This window comes from Sporobolomyces salmoneus (genome assembly GCF_050403485.1).
Source record: "Sporobolomyces salmoneus JCM6883 DNA, S_salmoneus_JCM6883_v1_ctg35, whole genome shotgun sequence".
Classification (NCBI taxonomy): domain Eukaryota; kingdom Fungi; phylum Basidiomycota; class Microbotryomycetes; order Sporidiobolales; family Sporidiobolaceae; genus Sporobolomyces; species Sporobolomyces salmoneus.
The window spans coordinates 42,087-63,109 of NW_027481128.1; the positions used below are offsets into that span (position 1 = coordinate 42,087).

The following is a 21,023-nucleotide window of genomic DNA, read 5'->3' on the forward strand; positions in this document are numbered from 1 at the left end:
GTTCCGAGATGAGATGAATGAATGAAGACAACAAATGAGATGAGGTGAATCGAAAATGGAAAGGTATCTATGGAGGCTCGTGGTATGTGATGATGCAGAAAGAGGTATGGATCAATGGTTCAGCGTAATCGGCGGCGACCATCGACGAGTCCAAGCGTTTTCCTCGGTCCTCTGCGAGAGAAACGAGAGTGAGTTCGAGTAAGAGGGACGTCGAACGAGTGAGAGTACTTACTGCCAAACGGCGAAACTGATCGCCATCGCAAGAATAATGAGGAATCTGACCCAAGTGATCAAGGTGACAACGTGACGAATCGCGCTGTCCTTCATCATATTCGAAAGCATTCTCGGATGGTATCGAGCGCGAAGAGTTACCGGGTAATAATCGTTCGAATCTAATTGATCTCTCCTATCGATGAGATCGTAATTCGACGACACTACTGAACTCGCATCGTCGTTGTCGTCTTCGTTCGGCGATGCGCGAGGGAAGATCTGAGAAGTGTGTCGGGAAGAAGCTTCGAGTCCGAGTCGACGGAGAGCGAGGGTTCGTCGAGCGATAGGAGTCGAGTCGTCGTCCTCTTCTTCGTCGCTACCGAATCGAATTGAAGACAAGACGCGGTTCTTGTTCTTCTTCGAAGTCTTTCGTGTCTTTCGTTCCTTCTTACTTCTGAGCTGTCTTGGATCCCCCGCCTCCTCCTGCGCGACCGCCTCTAGGAGCTTCGGTTTGTTGATGCCCTCGAGACGTGTTCTCGTCGATTCGAATTCGTCCGCCCAAACTGGCTCGAGCTTATCCGCCTCGTTCGCAAAGTCCTCATAGCTCTCGATCTTTGTACTTCCGAGAGTCCCAGCAGGAACGAGATCGTCGGCGGTCGATTTCGAGCGTTGAGAGTTGAACGAGATGGGAGTAATCGTTCTCCTTGGGTTTCGACGACGAATTCGTGCGACGTTGAGGTTCGAGACGACAGGTTCCGAGTGCGAGGTATGCACGACGATTGAATCGACTGCCTCTTCCTCCTCATCGTCGGTGACTTCGATCGTGTCTGGTTGTTGAGAGATCGAGCTGTCTTGAGACCAAAGGCCCGAGAGCTCATTCCTCAGACTCCGTCCGAGTGCGCTCGAAGGAGGAGTCGGAGAACCTTCATGAGATTCCGATAGATGAGATCGTCTGCTCGGCGAATCAGACGTTCCATCGTCGAGCCATCCAATCGCTTTTCGGTCGGTTCCTTCTACACAAAGCGTCAAACGTGTCAGTAACTCTGTCTTCTTCGAAAGGTAGTTGAAACTCACCCCATTCGATCCTCTGTTGTAATTCCTCCAAATCCTCGCATTTCCCCATCCATTCCCTCACTTCTTCTCTCGCAATTTCCAGTTTTTCTTCCATCTCCTCTCTCTCCTCCAAGATCGCTTCGTTCGCGTCTTGTAATTCGTCGATCTTCGCGATGAGTTGATTGAAGAGTTCGTCTTGTTGAGCGTCGAGCAAAGATGGATCGAAGAGAGGGATTCGGGGGAGTGAGGCAAGGGAGGAAGTGGAGGATACGGCGCGGACTCGCGTTATACCGTTGCCGGGTGATCGGAAATGAGTGAGATGAGGGGCGGCGAGGAAGCGGGAAGGCGAGGGAGCAGGAGAAGTTGAGTTTTCAGTCGATCGTTCAGACTCGCCGGCCTTGTCGAGGTTCGCCGAATTCGAGGTAAAAGTCTCGTTTCCTTCATCTGCGCACTCCTCCGGATCGTTGTCGTCGTTCCATTCCTTTTCTCGGTCAGAGGACTCCGCTTTCCCTTTTTTCTCCAATCCCTTTTCCCTCTCACTCTCCAACGCCTGATTCCTCCCTTCACTACGCTCGAGGTCCTCCTTCAACGCCAACAACTCTTTCTCAAGTCTTCTCAATTTCTTCCTCCCTTCCCTCTCTGCAAACTCCGATTCCATCTCCAATTCCTCGACTCTTTGCGTCAACGAATAATTAAGATGACTCAAATGTTCGACCTCTTGTGGATCCACTTGTCCGCCGCCGGGGGATTTCGGGGACATGAGAGTCGTACGAACTGGGGGAGCGAAGAGAGAAGCAACTGAAGCGGAAGAAGTGAATCTATGGGAATTCCTCAACCCTGTCGGCGAAGTCGAGGGTGAGGAAGATCCAGTCGTATCGATACGGACCGTAGTAGGTGGAGTCGTTCGAGCGTTGCTCGAGAGACTGGTCGAACTCGAGGAAGTGGCGAAAACGTAACTTGTTGAGGAAGTGATTCCGCCAATTCGACTACCACCACTCGAGATTCGACGACCTTGACCCGTTGGAATGCTCGAGGGACCGAGAGAGTTCTTCCAGTTGTGTTGCGAGTCGGAGGGAACGCGAGTACGGGAAGGCGAGAGTGAACCGGAAACGAGTCGAGAGGGACGGAGAGGAGAGACGTTCTGCTGGCCTGAGGTCGAGCGTTGTCTCGCGAGTAGAGATTCGTGGCGATTCCTCAGACTGTGATACTCTTGCAAGAGACCTAGATCGAACGCATGAGAGTCAGTGCAGCTCGAACGCGGCGAAAAACCAAAACCGCTAAATTACCTTCTCCCGCAGACGTGAAAACGGATAACTCTGTCGTTCCGGATCGACTCAGGGTCAGCTTTTACTTCTCACACTACATATGCGAGCCTACTCACCTTGTTCCTTCTCTCGAATGATCCTGTCTGCATCACTCAACATTTTCTCCAATTCCTCCCTACTCATCTGTCCTAGCAGCTTCGGATCCTTTACGAGTTCCACACTACTATTCTTCGTCACCTCTTGTCTCTTCGTGGGTGTTCCATCATCGAGAAGACAGTCGAATTGTCCCGAAAGTCGAGAGTGGGTTTTTGGCGTCGCTGATCCGCTCGATTCGTCTCCTTCTCGATCCGCCATTGTACTCTGAGGTTGTTCTATCGTAATAGCTGCAGTAGGGAACGGTATCGAACTAGTTCTCCTCCCCTTCTTCACTTCTTCACGTTCATCTTTCCCTTCCCCTTTTTCTCTTCCCGGGTGTCCCAGTACCCCATTCATGTCGTCCAGACCTAATGGAGGTGTATCAGGTGGTATCGAGCTACTCCAGATCGGAGAGGGTAGGTTCATCGAAGAGGGAGAAGACGCGAGGTGGTGATCGGAATTTGAGAATGCGCTAGGCCGTTGACGACGAGGGGACAAAGGTGTGGGGAGTGCGGTGAGTCGTGAGGATGGTGCTCGGTTCGAGGGAGGGCGCGGGCGTGCATGTTGAGGTGTTGGTTGCATGCGGAATAAAGTTGAATGAAAGAGAGGAAGCGAGGGAGAAGTTTGCCTTGGTTTTGCGGTCGCCAAAGTTGTTATGAGGTGAAGTTCTGCCTCTATGAGTGAAGAGAGTCGCGGGAAAGAGTTAGGAGACAGAAAGAGTCGCGAAAACAAGATTCGAGAAAGTTTGGACTCGTTGATGCAGTGAATTTGTCTATGTAAAGGCTCTATGTGCTTCTATCTTTTGAATCTACAAAGGGGTACAAGTAACGAATAGTCTAATAAAGTAACAACGAAGCTCTAGATGCAAAAAGTCAAACCGGCACTACTGTACAGTCACTAAGGCGACTCGTAAGTTTTTCTGACCTCGATTCCAACCGAACGCCTCCTCTGCGCATCCAGCCACTGCATCGCCTGTCGATATGTCCTCGGAAGTACGTGTCTCTCCAACGGTTTCTCCGACGAAAACGTGAAATGAAAAGTGTTCGTGATTTTCTTTTCTCCCGTGTGTAGGTCGACCGTAGCGGCTTCGACGGAAACATGGAACGATTTGTGTTCGCCTACCATAGAGGAGAAGGTTACGCGAGAGTCGAGGACGAGGAGGGAACCGACTTCGACAGGTTGAGCGAATTGTAATTCACTGTTTTCGAAAAGGAGTCAGAAAAAGTCGCAGGAAGAAGAGAGGAGAGGACTCACTCGAGAGCAACGAATGTAACGGGAGATCGAGCGAACAGACATGCTGTCGAGTAGGCCGTTTCATATGCCTGCCCGAGCCAGAGTCATTCTCAGCCCGCAATCGGAAGAAGCGAGGCAACTCACAGTAGACATTAGCTTCCCGCCAAAGATTTTGTTATGTAAATTTCGATATTGAGGGTGCATAAGGTTCGCAGATCGTATCCTAGTATCCGCCATGAAGAGGATATTCGCGGGAGTCGCCGTTTTCCGATCGTACAATTGTGCGTTCTTCAAAAACAAATCGTGCAACATTGCGGCTTCCTCCTCCGTTGGCGGTCTCCTTTCGAGCGATTTCGATGCTCGTTTCTTCTTTGTTTCCCTCAATTCTCGTCCCATCTCGAACATCTCTTCCTCTTCGGGTCCCTTGACGATCAATCGAGGAACGGCGTGTTTTCCTCCTTTCGAGCTGCGACAGACCATCGTGAATCGACCGATGAGAATCGTTCTTGATTCCGAGGGGGTCTTCGTGATCGTTGATAATCGGACGAAGACTTCGAGGGAAGATTCAGTTGCGTAGGCGACGTGAGCGGCGAGTCGCAAATCGGGAACTGATCCATCGGCTTCATAGAGAGGTCGTAACATGTCCATTCGTTCGACGGCGGCTGTGACGAGGTAGAAGCCGTATTTCGATGCGTCTGCGACTGATGTTCCATTCGGTAGAACGTGTTGATACTGTGAAGGAATGGTAGAACTCAGAAGAAATGAAAACTTCTGCGAGGAAATCCTTTCGACTCACTGCTGAGCTCCCCGCCAACCAATCGAACTTCTCCAAGATCGCACTCATCCGTACTTTCGATAGCCCTCCAACAAATTCCTCCCTCAACGCTTCATCTTCTGAAAACTTGAGGTCCATCGAACAAAACGAATCTTTCATCGTTCTCTCCTTCGGTAACGGTTCCAAATCCTCCAGACTCTCCTCTACCGGTAACGTCGCCGTATGATCCTTCGAATAGGGGGTTAGTCCCTTCATTGACAACGGGACAACCTGAGAATTCCCTCGACTCAATCGCTCTGAAACTTTCAATAACCTCTCCAACCTAGTCACCGCCTCTGTCTCCTTCTCAGCTTTGACGGGGTCTTGCTCAGAGAGTAACGAGTCTCGGGTCTTGGAAGTTGAGGAGAGAGGACGGAGTTTCCCGAGATTCAAGATCTTGGCTGGGAGCGGTGCAGCTTGTGGTCGAAGGGTCGACCTCGTGAGGTTATGAGCTCCTTGGCGAGCGAGTGCGCTCATCCTTCAAGGCCCTCCGTGTTGTCGTCGACAGGCGGTGAAAAAAGTTGAGAGAGAGCAAATTGAGTTCGGATTCCCGAGGAAAACTCATTCTCACTTGACTTACACTCCGTCTACCTTGTACGAGCTCAAATGCACTCGAATTCAAGTTTGAACGGGAGAGCGAAGTATGTAATCGCGAAAAAATGTGAGTCGACGACGGAAGCTCGCACGGAACCGAGTTTCTCGACCGAAGGGAAGGAAGGTTCACGTTCGTCGCGTCTCTCCTCCTTCGTTGAGGGTTGAAAGAGACGAGAGAGGAGAACAAGTTTGCGGAAGTTCCGAGCGTAAAGGGACAGCTTTGTATTAGAGATCGTCCCTTAGCTGTCCCTTAGCTTAGCTTACGATCTATTATAAGGTTACACGCGGGAAGGGAGATCCTCTCGACCGAACTTGGTGTTTTTTTCTTCAAGTCCTCAGCCTCTTCTGTTCACAACCTCTCCCGCCTCCCCCTCCCCTCTTTTCGTTCGTGTCTTTCCTATCCAGAGTATCGGTCTATTAGCTAGACCTACTCGTCCCACTCTACGCTACTCTACTCGCGACTTAGACCTCTCTCTTCGACTCTCCAACTTTCGGAATCTCCTTCAATCGATTCAAAGATGCTCTCCATCCCTTTCGTTCTCTCCCTACTATCAGTAGCTGCAGCTCATTCATTCGAACGACGTGCACCTGCGAGTGAGTCCCCTCCTTCCCTCTCTCCTCTCATGCCTCTCTCCCCGGAATCTATTTTCGACTCGACTCGGAGTTTGGTCGCTGATTCCGCTTCTCTTCGCGTGTCTCTTCTACAGCTCCTATTCCCTCTGTTTACCCGAACCCCGGAACTAAAGGCCCAGCGCCGAAGCAGGAATGGATTGACAAGTACAACGAAGCGAAAGCGGCTGGACGAATCCCTGGAGACTCTCCATCGTCTCTGGATGCTACTGGAAACATCGTCTATGCACCTGGAGTTAGAACTGGTCCTAACGGAGTCTGTTCTTGGACGGGTGAGTTCTTCGCGAAATTCCTTCATTCAACTTTTCGCTAATTTCCGCTTTTCTTCCCTAGTCGCGCATTGTTTCGATACTTTCGATGTCTCGGACGCTCCCGATGGAATGTACGGTGTCTCGTTCGACGATGGACCGACCCCGAATTCTCCTCAACTCTACGATCTCTTAACAGCTAATAATCAAACAGCCACCCACTTCCTCATTGGAACGACGATCTTACAAAACTTGGATGTCTTTCAACAAGTTGTCGATTCGGGAGGACATCTCGCTGTTCACACGTAAGTTTGTCTCCCTCGAAACGCGCTCATCCCCTTGTACTGACCCCGCGACTTCTCCCTCTCCAGTTTTTCTCACTCTTACGTGAGTCTCTTCGGTCTTTCGCTCGAGCCTGCGAGGCTCCCCTTACTGACGTGTACCTCCTTCAGATGACCACGATGACCGATGAACAACTCCTCGTAAGGAATTCTCGATCCTCAGAAAAAGTTGAACCGAGCTGATTTCAGAAGATCGTTTCTCTTTCAGGGAGAGCTCGGCTGGACTGCTCAACTCATCTTTGACTACTCTGGTCTCGCTCCTGCTTACTGGAGGCCGCCCTATGGCGATGTTGACAACCGTGTTCGGTAAGTTGCTCAACCTCATCTGGAAAAGCGTCAAACGAAACTGAAAACTCTCTCTCGCATCTCGCAGTGCTATCGCTCAAGAAGTCTTCGGCTTGACGACCGTCATTTGGAACATTGATTCCGATGATTGGTGTTTGAACGAAGTCGGAGCTTGCCCAGGCTACGGACCCGAAACTCTCGCCGGGTTAGAAGCCGAATTGACCAAGTGGCAAACTGGTTCGAAATCCCCTGGAGTGATTGGGTTGGAACACGAGAGTGGACCTGATACGGTCGCTGGATTCATGAACACTTTTTCGGGTATCAAATCGAATGGATGGGACGCAAGGTAAGAGAGAATCACTTCATCGGATTTCTCTTCGATACGAGGCTGACCTTGATGCTAACTGATGCAGGAACATCCCTGATCTTTGGGACGCACTTTGGTATCAAAACGCTGAAGACAACGACGACCCGAACAAGAACACCTCGTTCGTGATCGGTAGTGGACCTTTCAACACTTCGGCCGCTTCTGTCTCGATGACTTCTTCTTCCGCTCTTCCCTCTTCGACCTCGACTTCCTCCTCTGCTCCTTCATCGACTCAATCCGGTTCAATGACGTCGAAATCGGCTCAAACTGCAACTGCGGCAGCTCAACAAGAAACCAAGAACAACAAGAACACTTCGTTTGGAATTCGTTTGAGTCTACGTGATTCATCTTCCGTCTTCGTTGGAATCGTTGCTCTCTCGGTTGGAGCTCTCGCCATCATCATCTAGATCTCTCTCTCATCTTCTCCGACTTTCCGCATATAATTTTCTCTCTCTCATTCGTTTCATCTCAAAGGACACTAGCCTCGACGAAAACTTCTCACGCTCCCTCTCTCTCTCTCTCTCTCTCTCGGTTTCTTTGATCATATCATGTTCTCCCTCTTGCACACAGACACTTCCCTTCGTATTTCTCGGTTACCCTCTTTTTCTTGTTGGATGGAAGGATTACCCCTCTTTCCTTTTTTGATACCCTTCTTCTTGAGAACCCCCTCTCCGTGTCAGCTTAACGGACCCTCCTCCTTCTTGTCTAGACATAACCTCGTTGTCGTTGGAAACGAAGACAGAAAAAATAGAAATAGTTTTCTCACGACACTCCAGTGCTTCTCTCGTTCTCACGGCTATGAGAGGATTGACAGTATCGTCGACACGCACAGAGAGAGAGTTGAAATTGGTTGTTACAGAGAATTGTGCATGATCTTCTGGAGTACCTCCAAGCTCAGCTTCTCCCTGCTCTATCTTTCGACACGCTCGATCCCTACACTCTCCCGTACCTTCTCCCATCCCTCTTCTTCGTCGATTCATTCGCTCTCGGTTCATACCCCTCCATGCCACTTTCACTGCCCTCACTCCCTTCGCTTCCTTCCTCTTCCTCGAACATTTCTCTCCTCTTTCCCCTCCTCCTCGGCGTTTCGTGTCCCATCGAGAAAGTCCTAGCTCCACTCCGACTCAGTTTTCCGCGACGACGAGAGCGTTGTCGATGTTGAGCGTCGGCAGCAGCGAGTTCCAAAAAAGTTTTATCTTCCCTTTCCATCGGAGTCGGTCTTCTTCCCTCCTGTATACGTCTCAAGGCTTTCCCTACTGCCCATACCTGATCGTCCCATCCAAGCATTCATCAGTCAATCAAGCTCGAGTAGAGAGCAGGAAGAGAGAGGAAAGGGGGACGTACAGTTGGGAGAGCGAGGAAAAAAGTCAAAACTCCTGGGAAATCTAAAGCGAGTTCACCGGGAAATACATCGTTCATTGCGATTTGGAGTTCGATTGTAACTATTGCGAAGGTGAGGAGGAGGGCACAGATTGGCCACTTCAAGTCGCAATTCGCGCGATTGAGAGTTTCGTCAGTTTCTCGACTCGTTGGCAGAGAGCGAGAGGAGGGGGGCAGAAGGGATATATCTAGAGAGAGAGGAGAGAACGTACGATAATGAAATGATGCCTCGATTCTAATTGTCTCCTAGTCCAACGAGCATAAGCGCCTTGAGGAGAACCTCGGACTCCTTTTGACCAGGTAGAGAGGAATGTCGCGCCTTGTGACGCGGAGGGGAGTCGTTCGGTCGTTGGTGCTGGTAAAGAGGCTGAAGTCGTGTGATATGAGGGAAGAGAGACGGAAGAATCGTTTGTAGGAGAGAGGGGAAGCGGAATCGAAGAAGCTTGAGCTTGAGATTCAGGTTGAGGTTGTTGAGTTGAACGGCCTTTGGGAACCGATCGCATGACCATCTGTAACAACGCGTCTCCCTGTACAATCCACGCGAGCAACAAAAGTTAGAATCGAGCTCGAAAACGAAAGAATAGTTTCACGGGCTCACGTCGTCCGACGCCGGTGTGTAGTCCGCCGGATCATCCTTCATGTGTCTCCTCTTCTTCCTATCTTCCTCCAATTTCTTCTTGATATGTGGAAAACCCCGAATTTTCTTCTTCTTCGGATCTCTTAGGTGTCCACCTCTTTTGACGAGCACGATTGGTGCGATTGCACTCCAGTACGAACCGCAAACGAGTACGATAAACCAGAAGAGACTCTGTCCAACCCCTGGCTCCTCGTCAGCTTCGCCGGCAGGAGAATCGATCAAGGAGAGAAAGACGGACATAGCTCGACATCAAGAAAATATCCGTTCTACTCATTCCCCCGTCCAATTTCGATACAGGTACGAACCACAACACTATCTTGGTCTGTTCCAAACAGTTCACTTGACGGAATTGAAAGTGTAACCAATCGGGGAGACGACCGGCCGCGTATCCCCAGATACAGAGCGCCCAGAGGATGGCGGTCGAGAGCGCTTTGAGGATCAGACCGGATTGGAGGAATCGGACACCGGCGGGTCCGAGGACTTCATCTAGAGGCGAGAACGAGGTGAGTAGGGAAAGAAGGAGAAGAGAGGAAATGAACTGACAAGACGTGAGCGAGTTAAGGCCGGATAGAGTAGCGATGTAGGGTAGGTGAGAGAGGAGAATGACGATAATTGTATGATGCATCGTGATCATGTGCTGCGACAGAAGAATCAAGACGAATTTTCTGTCAGCTTGATTCTGCAAGAAAGGGAGAATTGTCGAAAGAGAGAAGAGACTCACGAGCCAGAGCATGATATAATTCGACGCCACAAAGCAGAACGACACCGATAATCCCAACCACTGTTTTCCAACGATGTCGTTATCCGAATCAGCTCAAGCGAACCCTATCCGAATCAGCTCAAGAAGGAGAATCGTTTGGAACGAACGAGTGATTCCGCCCCTCCTTCATCCGGTGCCACCAGGCACAACACGAAGAACGCGATCGCCTGTAAGTAACATCCTAGTCTCACTCCTATACTGACGGTATCTGCTGCTGGACAGAGTTTCCAACATGATTGAACGGCGTCCGGGTTCGAACAATAGACGGCTTGAGGGAGTGGGATTACGCCGACCATCGCATCGAGGGATGTCTAGAGAGTAGTCGAAAGAGTAGAGGAGAGAGGAACGGAGAAGAGGGACCGAGTGAAAGACGGAGGGCGAACTGAGCGGAAGGTCCGGATAAGACCCGCGGACACCCCAGAGGTGCTTGGCAGTGAGAACGTGCGAGTCCCAGAGCATAGCTAGACTGTCTCGAGAGCGATTCTGTGAGTCGAGTGAAGCGTTCGGAACAAAAGAGACTTCGGAGAAACGAGCGGAACTTCTTTCCAAACCTCATCACTCGAACTTCACTATGGTAAGCCCAGACTAGCTAGATGTACTCCAGAGCAACCTACTGACCCAGTCTCTCGCGTCCCATTGCAGCCTATCCCCTTTGAAGCCCTCGTTCCTTTCGGTAAACTGATCAAACTCTCATCTCCCTTCTTCCGCCTGCTGACTCGTTCTACAATGCTCTTGCAGGTCTCTTGACTGTCATGTTTGCCGTAACGGGCACTGGGTTCTCTGCCGCTCGACGAATCACTAACGAGGGAAAGGTACCATCCCCTCTCAGTTCGCATCTCTACTCTTTCTGGATTGAGTACTGATGTAAAAGAGGTCGGCGTATGGTACAGCCTACACGACACAGTTTGGATACGTGGGAAGAAAACATGATGGAACGGGATAGGAGGTTAACTGGAACTTTGAGAGGTCAATCCGTACGTTCTGGCTCCTCCTTTCCCGGTCCTTCACGACCTCGAGAGAGCTCTGTGCTACTCCCTATACCCGCGCAATAAGAGAGCGCGAGCTGACGGGTCGGACACCTTTGATATGTGCAGACTGAACCGATCGCACCGAAACAATTCGCAACGAACAGTATCTGGCAAACCGAAAAGGTTGAACGAGCATTCATCTAGAATACTTCGCGCAAAAGGAGGTCAACCGTACTTCTTCCACTTTCTCTCTCGTCTCGTTGTTTTCTACTGTTTTTATCTTTCTCTCTCTCTCCCGCGCGCTCTAGCAATTCTCGTTTCTTTCTGAGGTATGGGAATGCAGTACTTTGGTTCTCAACTCATCTTATCCGTCTCAATCGCACGAAAGAGAGGTCAGCGGTTGCGAAAACTCTCACTTGCGAACCCGACTCGTTGCGTTTCGTAACAATACGGTTAATCTCGAGGGAGGGCGTTTCTTTCCGCGGTAGAGCGTCACCTCGAGTACCTCCGAGGTAGTGCAACGCAAATCACCGATCACGAGTCGGAATCTTCAGCCAGCTGGAGAAAAAGCCGAAGATTCAGTTTTCTTGAGTACTTCGCTCGTCGCGTTCCCCCTTCAAACCGAGAGACATTCACAGCATCATGAAGCATGAATCATGGAACAGAAAGGAATAGAAGAACTTATAGTAGATCCATCAGAGTCGGCCAACGAGAGGGAAAGTGAAACAAAAGTGGAAATGCTGCATGCGACGAAATTTTGAGAGCTTGTAGTCCGTCGGTCAAGACTCCTTGGGTACACTGCGGGAAGCCACACCTCTCTCTCGTCAATCCCTGTGAGTCGATCCGGTTGAGGCGCTAGAGACGGCGGCAATTGAGATTTTTCACAGGGAAAAGAACGAAAACACGATAAGTAGACACGGAAGAAGAAAGGGCAGGGTGAAACTAAATGACGACGATAGAGTTGGGAGTGTAACGTTTAGTGTGGTACGAACTCTTTCCAGCCTGCGAGTGTCGTCAGGCGAAAGAGGGAAGAAAGAATCGAAAATCGAAAATCGTCAACTCTGCTCTATCGAACACACGCTGCAAAGAGAGGGAGAAAGAGACGTACCTCCCAATCCTTGACATCCTTCATAATCTCCTTTTCTCTCGCCAACGCCGCTTGTTCCCTCCTGAAAACATCCCGATCCGATTCGGCGAGTAATAACGGAGTCAAATGAATCCTTGACCAAACCTTCTCTCTTTGCAGTTCACTGCACACATCCCAACAACGCACATCAGCTCTGTGTCCTCTAAGCGTCTGTAGGGAGGAATGGGAGATGGTACCGTTTCTCGAGATTCCCTAATCCAACTCGCCAGAACCCGAACGCGCAAAGACCGAATACGGCAGAGAAGATGATCGCTCCGGAAGGTCCTTTCGTAGGCAGGTTTCGTTTGTATTTGATCGGGTTGAATCCGCCCGATGGAGGGAGATCTCTACAAAGAGAGAGCGCGGAGACAGAGACCGATGATCAGTAGCGCCCTCGCGAGAGAGTAGAGTGTAGATTACGTACTGCTTGTAAGGAAGAGACATGGTAGCTGATCGGGAGACGAGATGAGGAGAAGACGATTCGATGAAACGGCGAGCAACTCTTTCTCTCCTTCCCTTCACTACTAGTCGCCCTTACGCCTCGATATGAGCTACAAGAACCCTTACGCGAAACCCAACAACCCCTACACGGGCGGCTCCTCGTCCTCCTCCTCTCAAACTCCCTACGTCCCTTCTGGAGGTTACCCTTCTCCCGCCGTCGCTGGGCCCGTAGGCTACCCTGGCTACGTTCCAGTCCCACCATCAGCCTCCACACTACCCGTCGCAGGACCTTCAATCCCAGCCGGTTACGGAGGCTACGATGCAAACGCCGCTCAACAAGCGAGTATTTACACTCCCGATGCCGGTACCTCTGCAGGATATAGGGGAGCAACAGGAGTAGCGACAGCACCGCAGGGGAGAGGGAAACCTAGAACTACGGTATTGAGGAAAGGTGGAGGGGAAGTTTGGGAAGATCAATCGTTGCTCGAATGGGATCCCTGTCAGTTCTCCTCTTCCTCTACCCTTGCTCCATGATTAGTACTGACACTCGTTTCACGGTGCAGCTCACTTCCGTCTCTTCATCGGAGATCTCGACCCGGCAATTTCAGACGATGCGTTCAATGCCGCGTTCAGTGGTCCGAGATTCCCTTCGTTCGTGAAAGGAAAAGTCATCAGAGACAAGTACACGAACAAAGGTAGAGGGTTCGGATTCGTTAGTTATACGGATCCCGAGGATTTCTTGAAAGCTTGGAAGGAAATGAATGGTTCGTTCTCTCTCTCTTTCTCCCTCCCACTCCGTTTTCTGTCTCTTTTCTCGGAAACTGATGTAAAACTTTCGATGTGTCCTAGGTAAATACGTAGGTACTCGACCAGTATCGATCAAGAAAGCGACAGCAGGAGTTCAACAAGTGAATATCGGTTCAAAGAAAGCGAAAATGTTGGAATCGAAACAACCTTCGAAAACTGGAACGACACCTTACGAACGAGCGAACGCGGAGGAGGCGGGACATCGAGCAGTCGCGGGGGATAAAGGGTATGGACCTCAGAGGAGTAGGAAATCGTACATTAGGCGTTAAAGAGGGGGAAAGAGGTTCGTTTCGTTTATTCCCGTTCTATTTCTTTCCGATTCTACTTTCTACTTTGATTTGTCGTCCGTGCAACCCTTCTCATTTGTGCGTCATCGACCCTGGGATCGTCTCGGATTCATCGTGAGCTACATCTCCTTTCAATTTTCAAACTAGTTCGGGCTTATCTGTCTCTTTCTTCCCGCATCTTCGCTTCAGAACCTCCTCCGAAGCAACCCTCTCTGTATCGTATTCTGGGACGCTCGCGCGGTCGGAGTTCTGAAGCGGGCAGGTAAGACGCTCCGCGCGAACGAGGCAAAATCGAAGCGATTCGTTCAGGTCGAGCAGTCCCCTTTCGCGCGGTTCTCGCTGGTCTCGCTCTTCGTCAGCGTCCTACCTATGTCTCTCTCTCATTCCGCTGCAGGCAGTACGACGAACGACTGGGCGGATACCGTGCTTCTGCGTCCGAAGTTGACTTTCGTTTTTCGCGAATTTGCTCATCTCGTTTTCCCTCTCTTTTTTACGCGTCTCCTCTCTGTAGCGAGGTCATCATGCAATCAAAGCACCATTCGAGATCCCAGGAGAGTATCCGAAAACGAGGCAAATGAGAGAGTCGCGTAAAAGACGTTCTCTTCTCTTCTTTCTCCTACTCCTCACCGCTCCCATTTCGTATCGGCGAGTCTACGCGTCAAACACCTCGAACAACACTTCAGGAACGGTATCTACTCGATTACTCGACTTCTCTCAAGTTACAAGATCAATTCGAACGAAGTCACTCTCAACTCTCACTCTCGCTCTTTGGACCGCCTGATCAACCAGTAGAAGAAGTCTACGACCGTTTCTACGCGATACTCTCGTTTCGACAGCTCTTTGCCCGTTCACCGAACCTCTTCGACACCTACCTCTCTCGCTCCCTTTCTCTCACCCACCCTCTCCCATCCCCGGGTAGCCACTCGCAATGTCATCCGATAACGGTGAAGGAGAAGGACAAGAAGAGCAAATGTGGAAAATCGTTACTCAACAAGACGTTCAAGGATTAGAAGATTCGTTCTTGGTCTTGTTGCAAGAAGGTGGGAAGAGAGTTAGAGTGAGTCCACACTGTCTGCAATAGTTTCTTCGCTGAGGGAGAGGAGACACGCGGGAAAAAGCGAAGAGGGAAAGTCAACTCGAGGGGTTTCGATGGAACGATTCCCTCTCTCTCTCTCTTTTCGGCCCAGGACTCCCCTCGGATAATTCAGTACTGACTCCAATCCTCTCCGTGTGCGTCTACAGCGTTCCCGTACCGAACTTGAACAACTCGCTCCACGACTCCTCTCCGCGTTCGACGCACAAAAATCTCGAACTGCTTCCATTTCCGCTTCTTCCTCGATCGCTTCTCGTTCTCGTTCAGCTTCTTCCTCTGCCACGACTACAGCTGGGAGGGGTAGTACACGTATGGCGAAACAACGGTCGAGAGGATCTTATACCGAAGAAAACACGGATTCCGAAGAGGAGGAGGAGTCTGAGGAAGATGAGGAGGGTGACGGGGATGAGTATGGATCGAAGAGGAAGAGTAAGAGTAAGAGTAAGAGTAAGAAGAACGGGAAACCTGGGAAAGAAGGAACGAGGCATTCGAGTCGAGATAAAGGAAACAAGAAAGTGAAATATTCTGGATTCGGACAAGCTTCAGATGAAGAGGAGGATGAGGATGAAGAAATGGAGTTTAATGATGAAGTTGAATTGAGCGAGGAGAGTAACGGAGAGGAGGACAGCGAGAATGAGTTGATCATCGAGGAAGGCGGGAAACTCGATAAGGGAAAAGGGAAAGAAGTGTTGGAGATTAGTAGCGATGAGGGAGAAGGAGAGCGAGAAGAGATGGATCAGGATTACGAGGAGGAAGAAGGAGAAGGAGATGGAGGGAAAGATCAATCGAAGAGGGAATACAGTATCAACGAAAGTCGACCCCAAGACATGCATTACCAAGTAAGCCCTGTTCCCCCTTCTCCTCGTCAGCGCTATCGAGCTCACATCGTCGTTGTTTTCTAGTTGTGTGCGAAGGAACAATGTGCGAAAGCTCGAGGTCCCGTCTTGAAACAAGAATACGAACGTAAAGTTGAATACCGGAAAACGAAGAAAGGCGGACGGAAAAAGAAACAAGATGACGATTATCTCGATACTGACTCGGAATGGGAGAAAGATGAGGGGAAAGGTGCATGGATGGAATGTGAAACTTGGTTCGTCTCTCTTCTCCCTCATTCCTTTTTTCGCTTTCCAGATTGACTGACTGTTTCGACCCGCCTCTCCCTCTTTCGTGCGTGTTCAGTGTTTCGGCGTATCATTTCGGATGTCTCCAACCGCCGATTCAAAAGTCTTTCAAAGCGAAACTCGATGCCGAACATTCCAAGTCGGGAGGAGGAGGAGGAAAGAAACGTCCTCACGTCGAATTAGACATCAACAAGGTCTTCAAGGTCAAGAAATGTAACGCTTGTGAGAAACCGAAAGGAGCGACGTGTTTCGAGTGTGAGAAGAGTGGGAAACGAGTAACGGAATGTGAGTTTCTCAATTTTCTCGACTCTTTCGAAATTTCGACTCATGACTGATTACCATTCGATGCGATGCAGTTGAGAAGCAACATCACGAAGGACAAGACGGGGATGTCAAGATGAATGGTGTCGAAACCCCTTCGGACGAAATCGCTCCTGGATTGATGTTCCGTTGTCAAACGTTAGTCCGCCCCTTCCTCTTTCTTAACTCTCCCCACTGATCCGACCTCCTCTTTCTCAGATGCCATCGATCCGCTCACTACGGTTGTTTGGAACGAGCCGAATTCGACGACGCCGAAACGACTTGGTTGAATCACACTCTTTCCTACTACGAGGGTGGAATCTGCCACGATTGTCACCTTTACGACAAGGTGAAAGCCGTCAAACTCGACGTAATTCTCGGTTGGAAAGAGGCGGAATTGCCAGAGGGAGCGAAACCACCAAAGGGAGAAAAGATCAAGGATAAGAAAACTGGGAAAGAATTTGTGTTGCCGAATGCGAAGGATTCAATGTTCCCTGCTCTCGTGAGTTTCTCTCTCTCTACCTCTCTTCCGAAACTATCGTTACTGATTCCCCGAGGGCGTGTGTAGTATCTCGTCAAATGGGAAGATCGAAGTTATCGAGACGTTGGATGGGTGAAACATTCTTGGCTCTCAGCTCGTTACCAATCGAAACTCTCTACCTTCCTCTCGAAAGGTTCTCGTGTCTCGTTCGAACCTACGAAAGAAGAACTCGGGGAAGAAGTTGGAGACCTCGAACCGGACGCTCAAGAAGCCGCCCTCGCTCAATCATCCGGTCAACTCGAAGACGATTTCCCTCTCGGACCGGCACCTGATCCTGAGATCGAATCGAGGATCCCTCAAGCTTGGAAGGAAGTCGATCGAATCCTCGAGATTACGTACAAGTCTCAATTCACAAATAAAGCAATCAAGTTTGAAAGTTGGAAGAATCGACCGGACGACGATCGAGAATCCGTCAAACAAGTCGAGACGGCTTACATGAAATGGGGAGGTCTACCTTACGCTCAAGGTGAGCTCAAGAAAGCTCAGTTTTCGTTCGTTATTCGATAGCTGATCGATTCTCTGGAGACTCGCAGCTACGAGACAAGTTCCGCCAAAGGAGGGAGAACAAGGGTTCGAAAGTTTCTTCAAAGCGTATCAAGCTTACATTGTCGCGAATCAAAGGGAGATGAGGGTCCCTCGACTCAGTCCTTCTGAAATGGCAGGTGAGTTATCTCATCTCTCTTTCGCTCGTCCCCTTACATTCTCCTGACTCCTTCTCCTATTCGATGATCAGAACTCGATAAGGAACGAAAAGGAAAGTCTCCTGTCTTCACGGAACAACCTGAAACCGTCAAGAACGGTCAATTAATGGATTTCCAAATTCAAGGTCTGAACTTTTTACTCAAGTGAGTTTCGTTCTCTTGTTTCTTCTCCTTCGAGCTTGCTGACAGTTTGACTGCAGTCATTGGTGGGTGAAGAGTGGATGTATTTTGGCAGACGAAATGGTTAGTCTTTTCTCTCTCCGTCGGTCGTCATTCTACGAGACTAACTTGGTTTCCTTTCTACTCGCATCGTAGGGTCTCGGCAAGACGGCTCAATGCATTTGTTTCCTCGCGTACCTCAATCTGGTCCAGAAAGCTCGACCGTTCTTGATCGTCGTTCCCAACTCGCTCGTTTCGAATTGTCAGTTTTCCCTCATCTTCTCTTTCTTTCGATCGTTCTACTTCAACTGACGAACGACGTGAGTGATCAACAGGGTTGCGTGAATTCGAGAAATGGGCTCCGGAACTTCGAACGGTCGCGTACAACGGAGACAAGAAATCTCGTTCGATCATTGAAGAATACGAACTGTTCGCCTCGAACGGAGATCTCAAAACCCACGTCGTCATTACTACGTACGAAACCTTCAAAAATGAACCGAATACGTTCGCGAAATGTACGAGGTGGGATTGTGTCGTGATCGACGAGGGACAAGCGTTGAAGAGTGGAGAAGGGAATAAACTTTGGACGTCGTTCTCGAAATTGAGGATTGGGATGAAATTGTTGTTGACGGGTAAAGTCTCCACTTCTCTTTATCACGTTCCAATCTCTGAGTAGCCGCGCTCACGCCTCGTTCTCCCGTCTAGGAACTCCCCTCAACAACACCTTGCGAGAATTGTATAATTTGCTGAACTTCCTCGGTTCGTTCCTCGCCTCACACGAACCTCTTCACTCCTTCGTACTGAGCTCCCCTTGCTCGGTTGCTTAGATCCCGCTCGATTCGCCGATGTCGACGATCTCGCCGATCCTAGGAAAGAATTGACGAACGAACGAGTAAATGCGATCCGTGATGATTTGCGACCTTACATGCTACGACGAACGAAGGATCAAGTTCTCAACCTTCCTCCTCTCGTACGTCTCCCTTCTTCTTTCTCTTCGCCGAGTAGCGAGCTTGAACGCTCAGACGACAACACTTTTCAGGGAGAATTCGTCGTGCCTGTTAATCTCACGCCTTTGCAACGTCAACTCTACAAAGGAGTACTCGAGAAGAACTCTTCCGCTATCCTCAACATCGTCAACAATACCGGTAAAGCGAAATCGAAAGCAAAAGTGATGACTACGACGTGAGTTCAAATTCTTCTCGCTCAAACTCTGAACGACGCTCATTCCTCGTTTCTTCTCGTGTGTAGGAACGTCTTGATGACTCTTCGCAAGATCGTTTGCCATCCCTACCTCCACATTCCTGAACTCGATCCTGGGAACTCTGTCCCTTCGACCGAAGCGTTCCGTCAACTCACCGACGCTTCGGCGAAACTCCTCCTCCTCGAAAGTATGCTACCGAAACTCCGTGAACAAGGTCACAAAGTCTTGATCGTCAGTCTCTTCCCTGCGTCGGTACCCTGGATCTTCGCTGACTTGACTTGAGATCTCGATCGATAGTTCTCTCAATTCAAGATTGTTTTGAACAAACTTGGACCTTTCCTCGACGGTATCGGAACGAAATGGTTGCGTCTCGATGGAGATACTCCCCAACTTGAACGTCAAAGAGGTGAGTTCGAAATTCTCTTCATCTCGAGAACAGACTGATGAGAGTTCGTTTGATTCACCCGCAGATGTCGACCGATTCAACGATCCCACTTCTCCTTGTTCGGTCTTTATGCTCTCGACTCGAGCTGGAGGAGTCGGTTTGACGCTCACGGCCGCCGACGTCGTCATCATCTTTGATCAGGATTTCAACCCTTTCCAAGATATGCAAGCGATCGCGCGTGCTCATCGAATCGGACAGAAGAACCCCGTACGAGTATTCCGTCTTGTCGTCAAACACACTTGCGAAGAGAAGATCCTCGCCGCCGGTCGAAAGAAACAAGGTCTCGAACATATCATTATCCAAAAAGTCGATTCGAGGAGTGATGAGACGGAAGATGTCGCAAGTGTCCTTCAGGTTAGTCTCCCTCTCTCTCTGCTCTGCTCTATTAGACGAGAACAGCAAGACTGACACGCTTCCATCGCGGATTCAGTACGGTGCGGCCGAGATTCTTGAAACGAGTGACGCCGAAGCAGAGAAAGCCTCTCGACGTTACACCGAAGCCGAAATCGATGAACTCCTCTCGAAGACTGCCGAACCTCTCTCTGAAGCCGCGAAACAGAACGCCGGAGCTTTCGCGACTGCTCAAGTTTGGATGAGTGAGAAGGGAGGACTCGGAGACGTTGATCAAGTCGGAGGTGGAGAAGCTGAAGGAGCGGATACGCAAGGGATTTGGGATCGAGCGATCGCGAGGGAAGCTCTCAAGGAACAAGAGAAGAAGGATCAAGAGGAGGCAGAGACGGTGGGAAGATCGAGGAGAGCGAAGAAGAATGTAAGTTTCCTCTCTTTCTCTCTCACACTCGTGCCCTGAAACTCACATACTTCTGTCTCGCTCTCATGTGAGCAGGTCAATTACGTCGTTCCAATCGCGATCGTGCCGATGACAGAAGCTCAAAAACAGAAACGAAACGCTGCTCGAGGCAGAGCGAGTGGAACTTCTGGAAACGAAATCTCTTCGGGCGACGAGTTTCGTGATCGACCTCGACTCGGTGGCGACTCATCTTCCGACGATTTCGTTCCCGACCTCGATGCCGACGATCGTCAACTCTTGAACGGAGATCGACCACCTCAACCTCGACCAAAACGAGACGTCCCGAAACCGCCTCAAACTTCGACGTCAACGATGATTGCGAACGACGACGAGGAACAAGCAGCGGCATTGGAACGATTGAGGAAGAAGAAACTCGAGAAACGTAAACGAGCGATCGTACCTTTGATCGCGGCGGCGAAAGAGATCAATAACCACGAAGTCTTGAAAGAACTCGATCGAGCGATGACTACGGACGATGCTATCGAATCAAGTGAGTTGCGAAGCGATTCCTGTCGTCTATCTTGGACTTGAAGCTGACTGGAGTTCCTGCTCGTGCTCAGCCGAGATCATCAAATCAGCGACCAAAATCCTCGATGAAGCGGATAGGAACGTTCCTCGTGATCGACGTCCTCTCGAGAAACGACCTGTCCCACCTCCTCCCGCTCCCGTTGATCCTACCCCGCAAGCGACAACTCAGAAACGAGCTTCCGAATCTCCCGCCGACGACGAATCCCTCCAGAAACGTCCAAAAGTCTCTCACACCGCCGACAAGCCTGCACCTTCCTCGTCGAAACCCTCGGCAAAATCCACTACCGCCGCCGCGACTTCCTCGATGATCCGATCCGATTCGAAGAACTCTGCTCCAGACGCCACAGCCAAGAAACCTGCTTTCTCTCAATCGAAGCTCTCTTTCGCCGCGAAACCCGCTGCCTCTACCTCCTCGTCGACTGATCAACGACCTGCTCCTCCTCCCGTCGCGAGCACTTCCGCCGCAAGCTCTTCCTCTTCGAATACGAACAACACGCAGAGGAAAAATGAAGAGATTGTTATTTCCGATTCAGAAGAGGACTGAT

The 21,023-nt window shown here is 50.2% G+C and overlaps 8 protein-coding genes across 8 annotated transcripts; 4 read left to right on the forward strand and 4 right to left on the reverse strand.

Moving 5' to 3' along the window:
- Nucleotides 1–119: 119 nt before the first annotated feature.
- JCM6883_004149 (OmpH family outer membrane protein) lies at nt 120–3,245 on the reverse strand (the record flags this gene model as incomplete). The annotated part of the gene is made up of 5 exons (XM_076633187.1): nt 120–171; nt 233–1,223; nt 1,285–2,484; nt 2,550–2,579; nt 2,645–3,245. The coding sequence occupies 5 exons, from the start codon at nt 3,243–3,245 to the stop codon at nt 120–122; spliced, it is 2,874 nt and encodes a 957-aa protein (XP_076486792.1).
- A 315-nt stretch (nt 3,246–3,560) lies between these two features.
- On the reverse strand, nt 3,561–5,187 carry JCM6883_004150 (uncharacterized protein; the record flags this gene model as incomplete). The annotated part of the gene is made up of 4 exons (XM_076633188.1): nt 3,561–3,861; nt 3,918–3,985; nt 4,041–4,628; nt 4,693–5,187. 4 exons carry the CDS (start codon nt 5,185–5,187, stop codon nt 3,561–3,563), a joined length of 1,452 nt encoding a protein of 483 aa, XP_076486793.1.
- A 635-nt stretch (nt 5,188–5,822) lies between these two features.
- Nucleotides 5,823–7,582, forward strand: JCM6883_004151 (uncharacterized protein; the record flags this gene model as incomplete). Its single annotated transcript, XM_076633189.1, has 8 exons — nt 5,823–5,898; nt 6,012–6,206; nt 6,268–6,487; nt 6,554–6,569; nt 6,635–6,664; nt 6,732–6,829; nt 6,897–7,154; nt 7,222–7,582. 8 exons carry the CDS (start codon nt 5,823–5,825, stop codon nt 7,580–7,582), a joined length of 1,254 nt encoding a protein of 417 aa, XP_076486794.1.
- Nucleotides 7,583–8,108: 526 nt separating this feature from the next.
- Nucleotides 8,109–10,248, reverse strand: JCM6883_004152 (uncharacterized protein; the record flags this gene model as incomplete). Its single annotated transcript, XM_076633190.1, has 8 exons — nt 8,109–8,441; nt 8,520–8,654; nt 8,768–9,082; nt 9,154–9,363; nt 9,431–9,678; nt 9,736–9,829; nt 9,914–9,973; nt 10,060–10,248. 8 exons carry the CDS (start codon nt 10,246–10,248, stop codon nt 8,109–8,111), a joined length of 1,584 nt encoding a protein of 527 aa, XP_076486795.1.
- Nucleotides 10,249–10,523: 275 nt separating this feature from the next.
- Nucleotides 10,524–11,124, forward strand: JCM6883_004153 (NADH dehydrogenase [ubiquinone] 1 alpha subcomplex subunit 1; the record flags this gene model as incomplete). Its single annotated transcript, XM_076633191.1, has 5 exons — nt 10,524–10,526; nt 10,595–10,625; nt 10,691–10,764; nt 10,843–10,926; nt 11,047–11,124. The coding sequence occupies 5 exons, from the start codon at nt 10,524–10,526 to the stop codon at nt 11,122–11,124; spliced, it is 270 nt and encodes an 89-aa protein (XP_076486796.1).
- Nucleotides 11,125–11,862: 738 nt separating this feature from the next.
- Nucleotides 11,863–12,490, reverse strand: JCM6883_004154 (uncharacterized protein; the record flags this gene model as incomplete). The annotated part of the gene is made up of 4 exons (XM_076633192.1): nt 11,863–11,922; nt 12,029–12,170; nt 12,244–12,393; nt 12,471–12,490. The coding sequence occupies 4 exons, from the start codon at nt 12,488–12,490 to the stop codon at nt 11,863–11,865; spliced, it is 372 nt and encodes a 123-aa protein (XP_076486797.1).
- A 102-nt stretch (nt 12,491–12,592) lies between these two features.
- On the forward strand, nt 12,593–13,563 carry JCM6883_004155 (uncharacterized protein; the record flags this gene model as incomplete). Its single annotated transcript, XM_076633193.1, has 3 exons — nt 12,593–12,986; nt 13,051–13,251; nt 13,337–13,563. The coding sequence occupies 3 exons, from the start codon at nt 12,593–12,595 to the stop codon at nt 13,561–13,563; spliced, it is 822 nt and encodes a 273-aa protein (XP_076486798.1).
- A 946-nt stretch (nt 13,564–14,509) lies between these two features.
- Nucleotides 14,510–21,022, forward strand: JCM6883_004156 (uncharacterized protein; the record flags this gene model as incomplete). Its single annotated transcript, XM_076633194.1, has 21 exons — nt 14,510–14,638; nt 14,824–15,513; nt 15,577–15,764; nt 15,854–16,080; nt 16,152–16,254; nt 16,315–16,597; nt 16,664–17,102; nt 17,170–17,298; nt 17,370–17,481; nt 17,538–17,580; nt 17,653–17,758; nt 17,832–18,128; nt 18,202–18,255; nt 18,324–18,466; nt 18,536–18,678; nt 18,745–18,928; nt 18,995–19,103; nt 19,168–19,496; nt 19,573–19,911; nt 19,987–20,440; nt 20,511–21,022. The coding sequence occupies 21 exons, from the start codon at nt 14,510–14,512 to the stop codon at nt 21,020–21,022; spliced, it is 5,013 nt and encodes a 1,670-aa protein (XP_076486799.1).
- Nucleotide 21,023: the final 1 nt, after the last annotated feature.